The 12,568-nt window shown below is 32.8% G+C and overlaps 1 protein-coding gene across 1 annotated transcript in view; it reads left to right on the forward strand.

The window, feature by feature from the left end:
• Positions 1 to 9,254, forward strand: part of LOC120225841 (protein eyes shut homolog) — a 160,414-nt gene extending 151,160 nt beyond the window's left edge. Inside the window, exon 8 of the mRNA XM_039224025.1 lies at positions 9,078 to 9,254. Coding sequence (XP_039079956.1) covers positions 9,078 to 9,254 — 177 coding nt within the window. The remainder of the gene's footprint in view (positions 1 to 9,077) is intronic.
• The last annotated feature ends 3,314 nt before the right edge of the window (positions 9,255 to 12,568 follow it).

Here is a 12,568-nt window from a genome sequence, read left to right on the forward strand (position 1 = left end):
TAATAGAGTCAGTCTTACTAGTGTCTCAGAAAGGAGAATTTATGAAAAGATGTTAATATGCCCTAGAGCTTTCCTTGCAGGGGATGGAGTACTTGTAAGGACTGTTAGAGTTCATGAATAAAACCTTGTACTACTGGACATAATGAGAAGAGGATCTTAAAGTAAGATTGATGAACAAACTGTTGTGCTTGGTAAATAGCTTATGTTAGTTGGTTCATAGTGATACTTTTCAAGAAAAAGTATTTCATCGAGCAAAGAGTAAGTTACTATATATATATATATATCTCAGTATTTTTAAATATAGGACAAAAATTTGGTTCACTTGAGTTCTCATCATCAAAGACTGAAATTCTAAAGGTATTTTTTTCCTTTCTTTGTGTTAAAAAATGTCCTCTCTACATGCCCTTTTAAATACAAACACTTTTGGAAAGAAAGCACATAAAAAGAAGTGAGCTTATTTTTTTTACACACTTCTTACAAAAAGGTTATGAGATTACAAATTATTATGAGTTACTGGTGACAGAGAATGCTTTTAAAATAATGTGGAAGAGACAGAGGGACACTAAAAGTTGTAATAAGAAAGACTTTTCCCAAATTTAATTATTTCAATATTTTCCTAACTGCAATGGGGACTAGCTAGCAAATACCGAAAGCCTACTAACAAACCAAAACCCTTGCAAACTCAAGGATAGCTCAATGAATGTGCTTTACACATTTCATTCATCAATGTCTAGACCCCTTAATTTTCTCCAGTACTTTTTCCCTAGCTAATACCAGCACTTAAGATCTTTCCTGTCTTGTTTCAGAAAAGTTGAGTTCCATCTCTCTCTTCTTTTTCAATAGTTTTGAATAAAGTCTTTCTTGCTTTTTGAACTTTCATGCAATTTTTACTTTGATGAATACTTTTCTAAGAATCCAGGATTCTACAATTCTTATAAAGAAGCCACTTGCTCCTATGGGTGAAGTCTCTTTACAGATCTATTTCATTAACAAAGAATAAAAAATGGTAAATATGTCTTTTAGGTCTTAGACTTTCCCTTTAGAATCTCTTTACTAAATAACTTTATATAACATAATACAGAAATAGAAAAATAATTCATAGAAAAATATGATTTTTCTATGCAATGATAGCATTATTTAGTGATTTACTTATATATACAAACCATTTTTTTTTGAGGTATGTTGTGAATATTCTTCATGTAGCTTAAACTACATCCAACCAAAGTTAATTTTGAATGTAGTATTGTGATAGATGCCTACAACAGTAATAATGAACCCACGTAAAGGAACTTCAGTGGGTTTTGGGACACCTATGTGTCTCAGTCGGTTAAGCATCCAACTCTTGATTTTGGCTCAGGTCATGAGCTCACTCTTGTGGGACAAAGCCCATACAGGGCTCCATGCTAGGTGTGAGGCTGCTTAAGTATCTCTCTCTCCCTCTCTCTGTGTCCCTCCCCTGTTTGCTCTTGCATGTATACACCAGAGCTCTTTCTCTCTCTTTAAAAAAAAAAAAAGAATTTCCATAAGTTTTGTTTTATTTCTTTTCTCCTTGGGAAGAAAAGATCATCTATTGCCCAGATTTATGACTGTATTACATGTCGTCATCAAACAAACATTCTTTAATTATCAAGAATAGAGTAAAATCTTATTCTATTTTATGTACATTTTTAATATTAGGTGTTTGTATAATTACAAATATTATTAATGACTATCAATATACTTACTAATTGTAATATCATTATAAGTTAATCATTATATTATAATTTGATCATAATATAATTTATTAATATAATACTAATCATATATTGATACATGTAAATGCTGAACTTTCCAGAGTAATTTCTGTTACTCTAATCTTACACATACATGAGTAGATTTCAGCCATTCTTTCTTTTTTTATCAGAGTCCATTGAAAATCTGATGAAGGCTAGAAACAGTTTACTCACAACAACATAGGCACAATCACAGTGTTTTGCACAAAATTTCAAAGGGTTGAGAAACTGTTTTAAGTAGATTTCTTGATTTTCTACATATTCAAAAATTGATAAATCTTTTCCCTGGTTGTGTAACATAGATTCAAATTTGTATGCACTCACTGATATAATTTACTGTATTATAAGATTTTCTGAGAGACTTTTTCTTACGTCTGAATTTAAATATAGAAAATTAAAATTTTATTAGAACACTAGACTATATGAAAAGGTGAGAAATTTCACTGAAATATCAAATTAAGAATTTTTCAATTGCAGCAATTACTTGCCATGGTTTTTAGATATAGTAAATAATTTCAATAAAGAAAAATTAATCATCTTCAACATATAATAAAAGAGTCTTAAACAAAGCTTTCAATATAATTTAGGTGTTCATATGATAGTCTTCACACAAAGGAGAGTATTGTTTTAATATTATTTTGAGGAAATTTCATTACCCAAGTATTCTTTAGTTCTTTCACATTTCCTTAAATCCCAGAAATAATTATTTTGAAAATAATTTATTTTGAAAATAAAGCAAAAAATAAAAGTATATATTTATAGGAAAAAATAGTTTGTCATAATCTGAATTCTGCACTATTATTCCTTGTTATTAAAACATTGTTTTCTTTCTAAGGTTTGATTATATATTATTTAGTGACTTAGATTTATAATAACTAAAAATAACTCCTTAGTGTATGACATTTTTCTCTTCATCATAACAGTAAAATATGCATTCTTTTGTATTTTTCAGTAGAAATAGAGAATAAAGCATACACAAATATTCACAGACTCTAGGCTTTGATTGTGTTTAGTTGGTAGCATTTAATTTTCTTCTTATATTGTATTGAATCATCCCAAACTATATGGAGAAGTTGAAAACAAACAAAAGCTATATAAACCAAATATTTGAGAATCATTAGTTTTTAGAAAATTTGCATGAGCCAAATGGATCAAAATATGTACTTTTGACTAGGCCCCTGAGACAAACAACATAACCAAATAGAAAGGTGGGGCAGATGTTATAAGGGGAGAAAATGAGTTCAGAGCTGCTGTCAGAGACATAGGGTCAAAGTCTGAATAGCAAGAATGGAGTAAGCATATAAAATGTCTCTTTGCTGAGGGACTACATTAACTGTGCAGCCTAGTCTTCCACTATTTTGAAAACCAATATAATTTACTCCCTAAAAGAAATTTTAATAAGACTGTGCATGCTTTTAATTTTATTTTATTTTACTTATTTTATTTTATCTTTTTATTTTATCTTATCTCACTTTATTTTATTTTATTTCTTTTCTTTTCTTTTCTTTTCTTTTCTTTTCTTTTCTTTTCTTTTCTTTTCAAAAGGGAGCATGTGAGCAGTGAGGGAGAGGCAGAGAGAGAATCCCAGACAGGCTCCACATTCTCAGTGCAGAGTCCCATGCTAGGCTGGATCTCAGGAACCATGAGATCATGATCCAAGCCAAAATCAACTTGAGCTGAAATCAGGAGTCAGTCGCTTAACTAACTGAGCCACCCAGGCTCCCTCAAACAGATTCTTAACTATAGAGAACAAACTGATGGTTACCAAAGAGGAGGTGGGTAGGGGGGATGGGCTAAACAGGTGATGATGATTTAGGGGTGAGTTTATTGTAATGAACACAGGGCTATGTATGGAAGTGTTGTTACCATATTGTACACATTTCCTGTCTTCTGATGGTTTGGGGTTTTATTTGCTGCTCTTTTTCCAGCTTGTCAAGGTGTAAGTTTAGGTTGTATATCTGAGACCTTTCTTCCTTTTTTAGGAAGGCCTGGATTGCTATGCACTTCCTTCTTTTGACTGCCTTTCCTACATCCCAGAGGTTTTGGGCTGTGGTGTTATCATTTTCATTGCCTCCATGCACTTTCTAATTTCCTCTTTAACTTCTTGCTTAACCCATTCATTAATTTAGACTCCAATTATTTGTTATCTATCCAAATTTTTCCTTGGGGTTGATTTCATGTTTCATAGTGTTGTGGTATGAAAATATGCATAGTATGTTCTTGATCTTTTGTACTTGCTGAGGGCTGATTTGGTTTCCAGTATGTGATCTGTTCTGGAGAGCATTCCACGTACACTTGAGAAGAATGTATGCTCTGCTGTTTTAGGATGAAATGTTCTGAATATATCTGCTAAGTTCATCTGGTCCAGTGTGTCATTCAAAGAAAGCCATTGTTTCCTTGTTGATTTTCTGTTTAGATGATCTGTCCATTGCTGTAAGTGGGGTGTTGAAGGCCCCTACTATTATGGTATTATTATCAATGAGTTTCTTTATATTTGTGATTAATTGATTTATATATTTGGGTTCTCTCACATTTGGAGCATAAATGTTTACAATTGTTAGGTCTTCTTTGTGGATAGACCCCTTATTATGATATAATGCCTTTCTTCATCTCTTGTTACAGTCTTTATTTTAAAGTGTAGATTGTCTGATATAAGTATGGCTACTCTGGCTTTCATTTGTCAACCATTAGCATGATAGATAGCTCTCCATACCATTACTTTCAATCTGAAGGTGTCTTTAAGTCTAAAGTGGGTCTCTTGTAGACAGACAGCATATAGATGGATCTTGTTTTCTTATCCATTCTGTTACCCTATCTCTTTAGATTGGAGCATTTAGTCCATTGACATTTAGAGTGAGTACTGAAAGACATGAGTTTATTGCCATTGTGTTTCTTGTAGAGTTTCTGGTGCTGTTCTCTGGTCCTTTCTAGTCTTTGTTGCTTTTGGTCTTCTTTTTTTTTTTTTTTCCTGTCTTTTCTCTCCTCAGAGTGTCCCCCTTAAAATTTCTTGCAAGGCTGTTTAGTGGTCACAAACTCCTTTAATTTCTGTTTGTCAGGGAAACTTTTAATATCTCCTTCATTTTGAATGACAACCTTGCTGGATAAAGAATTCTTGGCTGCATATGTTTCTGATTCAACACATTGAATATATCCTGCCACTCCTTTCTGGCCTGCCAAGTTTCTATGGACAGGTCTGCTGCAAACCTGATCTGTCTTCTCTTGTAGGCTAAAGACTTTTTTCCCTGCTGTTTTCATGATTCTTTTCTTGCTTGAATATTTTGTGAATTTGACTATGATATGCCTTGTTGATGGGCGGGTTTTGTTGAATCTAATGGGAATTCTCTGTGCTTCCTGGATTTTGATGTCTGTGTCTTTCCCCAGGTCAGGAAAATTTTCCGCTATGATTTGCTCACATAAGCCTTCTATCCCTTTCCCTCTCTATTCATCTTTTAGGACCCTATGATTCCGATGTTGTTCCTTTTTAATGGGTCATTGATTTCTCTAATTTTTAAATCGTGCTCTTTTGCTTTAGTCTCCTTTTTTCTGCTTCATTATTCTCCATAAGTTTTTTCCTCTATATCACTGATTCACTGCTCTGCCTCACCCAACTTTGCCACCGTGGCATCCATTCAAGACTGAAGCTCAGTTATAGCAAATTTTATTTCATCTAGACCAGCTTTTACTACTTTTATCTCCACGGAAAAAGATTCTACTCTATTTTCAACACCAGCTAGTATTGTTATTATCGTGATTCTAAATTCTGGTTCAGACATCTTGCTTGTATCTGCATGGGTTAAGTCCCTGGCTGTCGTTTCTTCCTGCTCTTTCTTTTGGGGTGAATTGTTTCATTTTATCATTTTGAGGGAAGAAAAGGAATTCATAAGGTAAAAAATTAAAATTAAAAAATTAAATACAACACACACACAAAATCAAATAAATGATGCTAGATACTAGGTGTGCTGTGATCTGGTTATTGAAAGGAAAGAGATAAATTTGAGGAAAAAAGGAAAAAGAAGAAAAATGTTTGGAAATTTGAGAAAAAGAAATAGATTAAATTGGAATGATGGAAGTAAGATAGAATTTTAAAAATTTACAAAATAGTAAAAAAAATACTAGTAGAAAAAAATGAAGAAAAATATTTTAATAAAAATTGAAAATAAATTTTTTTTCTCTTTCTGTATTCAAGAAAAGGAAAAGAAACAAACAAACAAAAAAGAAAATTGAATAGATGGACCAGCGAACAGACTGAAATACGATTGAAATTATATCGTTTTCCCCCAGAAATCAAACTATGAAGCACTTTATAGTTTGTAAACTAATCAGGTGGAGCGATTTGTGGGGTTCCTGAAGAGCGAGGTTTGCCCCCCATTGGGCAGAGCTTACTGTACAGGCTCCATTCACGGTGCTGCTTAGCTTACTGGGGTGAATTGCTCTGGTGCCTGTACGTGTGTATGCTCATGCACAAGAGGGTTGAAAATGCATCACCCAGTTACCCAGTCTCTAGTATGGGAACTCTGTGCTCTCCCTGACCAGGAATCGGGAACCTATCCTTTGTTTCCAGCTTCCATCCACTCCCTGCTTTTACACTTTGACCAAGCCATCAGGTTGCCAGGTGCCACCTCCCTCCTGAGTTTTATTTCAGATGTGACTGTGTTTCCCTCACTTCTGAGGGACTGTGGCTTTGACACTCTTGAGAGAGTTTCCCAAGTAATGGCCAGGTGCCAGCAACACCCAGGAACCTTCACAGGACCATCATGCTGCTGCTGATGCCCAGAGACTGCAGCTGGGTGCTGCCAACCCCAGAAAAAGCTCATGCAATTGTGCAGCAGCAGCTTTTCAGGGATTATGAAAAATCACAATACACATCTGAGACCAGACTTCACCCTTAAAGACCTTTTACCAGCACCAGAGAATGTAGGTATTCTCTGGGGTCTGCTGGGGCTGGGTGGACACACAGCCTCTTACCAAATGTCCTTCCAGCAGTGGAACATCTTCTCTCCAGGTGGCCCTAGAATCTCCAGGATCCCACCCTGCTCCTGGGGCTTTACCCTTCCCACCACAGCACCACCAGGTATTGAGCTGTGGAGTTTCAGACTGTGCTCCATATAGAGTCTTAATGGAATTTAAACCCTCTCCTTTCTCCTTTCTCTGTTGTTAGTCCAAGACCTGTGGCTGTTTCCACTTTTCCACTTTCTCTCCAGCTGCTTTTGGGAGTGGGTGCTTTTCCCATACTCTCCTCCCACCTCTGTCCTCTCTCTGGAAGGAAAATAATTCTCTGCCCTCCTCAGTTTCTCTTTCCCCTAGTTCACCTCTCCATACCACGTACCTACTGAGTTCTGTGGTTCAGGTTGTGCAGATTGTTATGTTACCCCTCAAATCAGTTTTCTAGGTGTGCAGGATGGTTTAGTGTTGATCTGGCTGTATTTCATGGATGTAAGATGGAAAAAAAAAACTTCCATGTTGTTCTGCCATCTTGGATCCTCCCCTCCTACTATATTGTACACATGAAACTAATACAATGCTGTATGTTAACCAGCTGGAAATGAAATAAAAACTTTAAGAAAATAAGAAAAATACAAAAGAAAGTAAAGCTTCTTACAAGAAAGTTTTTAAAATGTGTGTGCGTGTACCAAGCACAAGAGGAATTGGATTTTAGGATAAGATTAATTAAATTGCATTGCTTTCATAATTAAATCAAATCAACTAAAAGGATTCAAAAGTAAATAAGATAATGGAAGGCATGCACATTTAAACTGTCCAATTCAATCTTTACAAAACAGTACACCAACAAGGAGTAAAAATAAAATCATTAATCACTTATGTTTATGTATATTCCACTTCTGGGTAATTTGAAGTTTTAGTATTTTGTATTTTCTAGCCATGTTGAAGGAGGAGAATTTGTATATTGGATTTTTTATATAGTATATTATAACTTTGACAAATTTTAATAAAATTTCTTGGTTATAAAACATATAAAAGTTAATTTCCTAACTTGATAATTTTACTGAAGTAATGAAGCTATAATATCCTTTTTAAAATAACTACACACTAATGTAATTGGGGATAAAGTGCAATCACAAATTTCAGAAAATAAAACTAATAATATGTGTGTATATGTATATACATATATATTATTATACATATATATGGAGAGAGAATAATAAAAGTGTCATAAATTGCTAATAATTATGCCATGTAAGTACTAATGTAACTTTAACTTTGTAGGCTAATTCTAATAGGACCTCTTTAATTTAAGAAAATTTACAACAAATACCCTCTGCATATAGAAAATGATCACACATTCAAACAGTGAGGGATAAATATCTTTTTCTGAAGTATAAACACTTAGACATTCAGACAAATGTAGAGAAAGATTAGAGATTTATTTCATATTTTAGCCATAGGCTAAGGGTAAAAGCATTTGAAAAAAAAATTGTATCTATCCATGTCAAAGAGATGGTCTCCTTTCCAGTAGACTAAAAATCGTTAAGTGACTTGAGCTCCAAATAGAAAAATAGAGAAACAGATTCTCAGTTGACTCTTACCCAGCAGAGACTAGATGTTTATAAATCATTTATCTGTCACCAAAGGACTAGACCATGAAACTAATTTTCTAATCATTATAGCCATTGATGGGAAATAAATATAAACAACATAGTTTTGGAAAAGATATGCCTGAATTAAAGCTGTCCATAAGAGATTCACTTCTCTGGCAACAAATTTTACATACTCCTTTTTGGTAAATACACTGGACATATTTGTGGAAGACCTCTGAAATGGTTAAAATGAAATATATTTTTTAACAGGCAAAAGTATGAATTCCATGCATATATGAAATAAGGATGTGTTCAAGATTTTTTAAAATTCATTTTTAATAAGGATGTATTAAAATGTTATAGTCAGGTGAATCTAGTAAGTCACTCAAGGAGAGAAAACTAGGGATACAGAAAACAGGTTTTCCATAGATCTGGTTATCAGTATAACGCTATCTCCACCATATCAGTTAACATGGAAGCTATATCTATAAAGTTTTTACAAATTACATTAAGATATTTTAAAACATTTGGATAATTGATATTGATTTATTTTGCTTTTTACAAAATATATATTCATGTTATAAATAAACTTAATATGGCTTTTTAAAACTGATTTTGATATAAATCAAAACTGAGTTTATTTTACCTTTGCTAAAGGAATACATGAATTTAATACATAAAAGAAAGCATGAAATTCAAACTTTGAGATGATTGTAATATTTTCATGTGATGGACATTTGCCAAACTCTTTTTTTAAAATATTTTATAGGTGCATGCAAATGAATGCAATTGTTTGACTGAAGAAGGCAGTAAGGGATATTGGTGTTTGTGTATACCAAGATGGCCTGGCAAAATGTCTCTGGAAAATACAACTGATTATCAAGAAAGTGGGTGTCAACATGAAGTTACTTATAAAGATGAAATTAATAGATCCAGGTATTTATAAATTATTTGAACAAAGCATATCATCTAATTATCAAAAAGTTATAATTGTACTGATTAGCCATAATTGATTTTTTTAAATGATTCAACAATTCTATACATTTCTAAGTACTCACCAAGAAAAGTATACTCAATTATGTTTATGAATTTCACCTAAGTCCCCTTTCCCCCACCTCCCTTCTGGCCAACACAAGTTTATTCTCTATATTTAAGAGTTTTGTTGGGGGTGGTGGTGTTGTTTGTCCCTTTGTAAAAAATGTTTGTTTATTTATTTTGAGAGAAAGAGAAGATGGTAGAAGGGAAGACGGAGAGAGAGAGAATTCCAAATAGGCTCTGGGCTGTCAGCGCAGAGTCTGACATGGGGCTCAAACTCAGGAACTGTGAGATCATGACCTGAGCAGAAATCAAGAGTCAGAAACTTAACTGACTGAGCCCCCAGATGCCCCTGTTGTTGTTTGCTGCTTTTTATTTTGTTTGTTTCTTAAAATCCATATGCAAGATAATATGGTATTTGTATTTCTCTCACTGATTTGTTTCTCTTACCATTATACCTTCTAGGTCCATCCACATTGTTGTAAATGGCAAAATTTCATTCTTTTTTTATCTCTCAGTAATATTATGAGATCTCTCTCTCTCTATATATATCTATATCTATGTACATATATAGATATCTATATATCAATATGTCACATCTTCATTATCTATCTATCTATCAATGGACACTTGGTTTGCTTACATATCTTGGCTATTGTAAATAATGCTGTAATAAACATAGGGGTCCATATATCTTTTTGAATTAGTGTTTTTGTTTTCTTTGGGTAAGTATACAATAGTGGAATTACTGGATCATATGGTAATTCTATTTTTAAGTTTTTGAGCAACTTCCATACTGTTTTGCAAACTGTCTGCACCAGTTTTCACTCCCACCAGCAGTTAAATGAGTGTTCCTTTTTCTCCACATCCAATACTTACTATTTCCTGTGTTTTTACATTAACTTCCTGAATTATTTTATAGTAACTAATAATAATATTTTGTTTAAAATGATTGGTATTTATATCTCAAACATATAAATATACAATTATTATATTATTTATGTAATGTTGATCCTATTCTATTATGTATAACAACATTAGCACAAAAAAGAGGGTACTAGAGAAAGACATATATTAATAATTTTTCTATATCACACAAATATTAAATTAGTGTCTGTGATAGATTAAATATATGGTAGACCTGATATGTTAAGGTATATATGGTAAATCCCAGAGCAACAATTAAGAAAATAACTCAAATAATGTAGTAAAAACAGCATTATAGATACTAAAAATTTTCCCTAGAAAATATTTACTTAATACAAAAGTAAGTAGTATCAGAATGGAGATATAAAAACGACATGAGATATATGGATAACAAAAAGTAGAATGGGAGACATAAATAAATCCAACTATATTAATAATAACATTAAAATAAAATTGATTAAAAATCCAATTAAGGCAAAGATTTTCAAGTTAGATAATTTTTGGATAAACGTAGTATATATCATGTATAGGAGACACATTCTACATTTAAATGTACAAATGGATTGAAAGTAAAAGGATAAAAAATATATATATCATTCAATCAGCAATCATTGAAACCTTGGGTATCTATAGTAATATCAGACCAAAATAGACCTTAAAAGAAAAAAATGATTATTGAGAAAACATTTTTATAATTATAAAAGAATCAATTCACGAGAAGATGTAGTAATTATAAAAATATATGCAAATTCAAAATTTATAAAATTCAAAATATATAAACCAAAAACTGACAGAATTGAAGAAAGAAATGGTGAATTCAACAATAATGGTTGGAAACTCCAATACTCCACTTTAAGTAGTGGATGTGACATTTCATAGACAAACAAATACATAAAATTGAAGAACGCTACAGATCAAATAAAACTAGTAGACACCTATAGAATACTCTATTCAGCGGCAGCAGAATGGCAGTCTTCTCTAAAGCACATTGAACATTTTCCAAGATGTTAGTACAAGCTGCAGTATATTTAAAAGGATTACAATAATAAAAAATAAGTATTTTTTGACCACATGGAATGAAATTAGGAATCCAAAACAATAAGCAATTCAGTAAATTCATCAATATATGAAAATTAAATAACATAGTACACATAAATCAATGAATCAAAAAAAAATACAAGGAATATAGAAAATCATTTGAGATTAATTAAAATAAAGATATGGCATGCTAAAATTCATGGGATATAGGCAATGCAGCATTTATTTTTTTTTTCAGTTTATTTATTTGCTTTGAGAGAGAGAGAGTGTGTGTGCAAGCAAATGGAGTAGGGGTAGAGAAAGGAGAGAGAGAATCCCAAGCAGGCACAATGCTGTAAGCATGGAGCCCTATGCAAGGCTCAATCTCACAAACTGTGAGATCATGACCTGAACCAAAATCAAGAGTTGGACACTTAAATGACTGAACCACTCAGGTGCTCTGGCGAGATAGCATTTAGAATAAAAATTATGGCTATAAATGCTTATGTTAAAAACAATATCTCAAACAATATTCTAAACTTCCCCCTTAACATAATGGAAAAGGAGAAAATCAAATCTAAAGCAAGCCAAAGGAACAAAATCATAAACTGTAGAGTGAAATTAATGAAATCAAATATAGATAAATAATAGAGAATGTCAACAAAACCAAAAGTCCGTTTTTGAAAGCATTGACAAAATGTATATGCCTTACTTTACTAACCAAGAAAAACAGAGAGAAGAATTAAATTACTAAAATCAAGAGAGATAAAACATTACCTAAATTAAATGAAGTAAAAGGATTATAAGAAAACACTATGAACAACTGTGTATACAAAAATGTAGGTAACTGTGAGGAAATGGGGGCATTCCCAGAAAAATACAAACTATTAGAACTGATTGAAAAGAAATATATCTAGGGGCGCCTGGGTGGCTCAGTTGGTTAAGCGTCCGACTTGTGCTCAGGTCATGATCACACGGTTCGTGGGTTTGAGCCCTGCCTCAGGCTCTGTGCTGACAGCCAGCTCAGATCCTGGAGCCTGTTTCGGATTCTGTGTCTCCCTTTCTTTCTGACCCTCCCCTGCTCACGCTGTCTCTCTCTTTCAGAAATAAATAAAACATAAAAAAAAAAAAGAAAAGAAAAGAAATATATCTATTACAAGTAAAAAGATTCAGTTAGTAATTCAACAAAAATTCACACTAAGAAATGTGCAGGTCTAAATGGTTTCATTGGGGAATACTAGCAAACATTGAAGCAGAATTAATAGGAATTACTCACAAATA

The sequence above is a fragment of the Hyaena hyaena genome, unplaced genomic scaffold (genome assembly GCF_003009895.1).
Source record: "Hyaena hyaena isolate Hyena2069 unplaced genomic scaffold, ASM300989v1 scaffold_1521, whole genome shotgun sequence".
In the NCBI taxonomy this organism is placed as follows: Eukaryota; Metazoa; Chordata; class Mammalia; order Carnivora; family Hyaenidae; genus Hyaena; species Hyaena hyaena.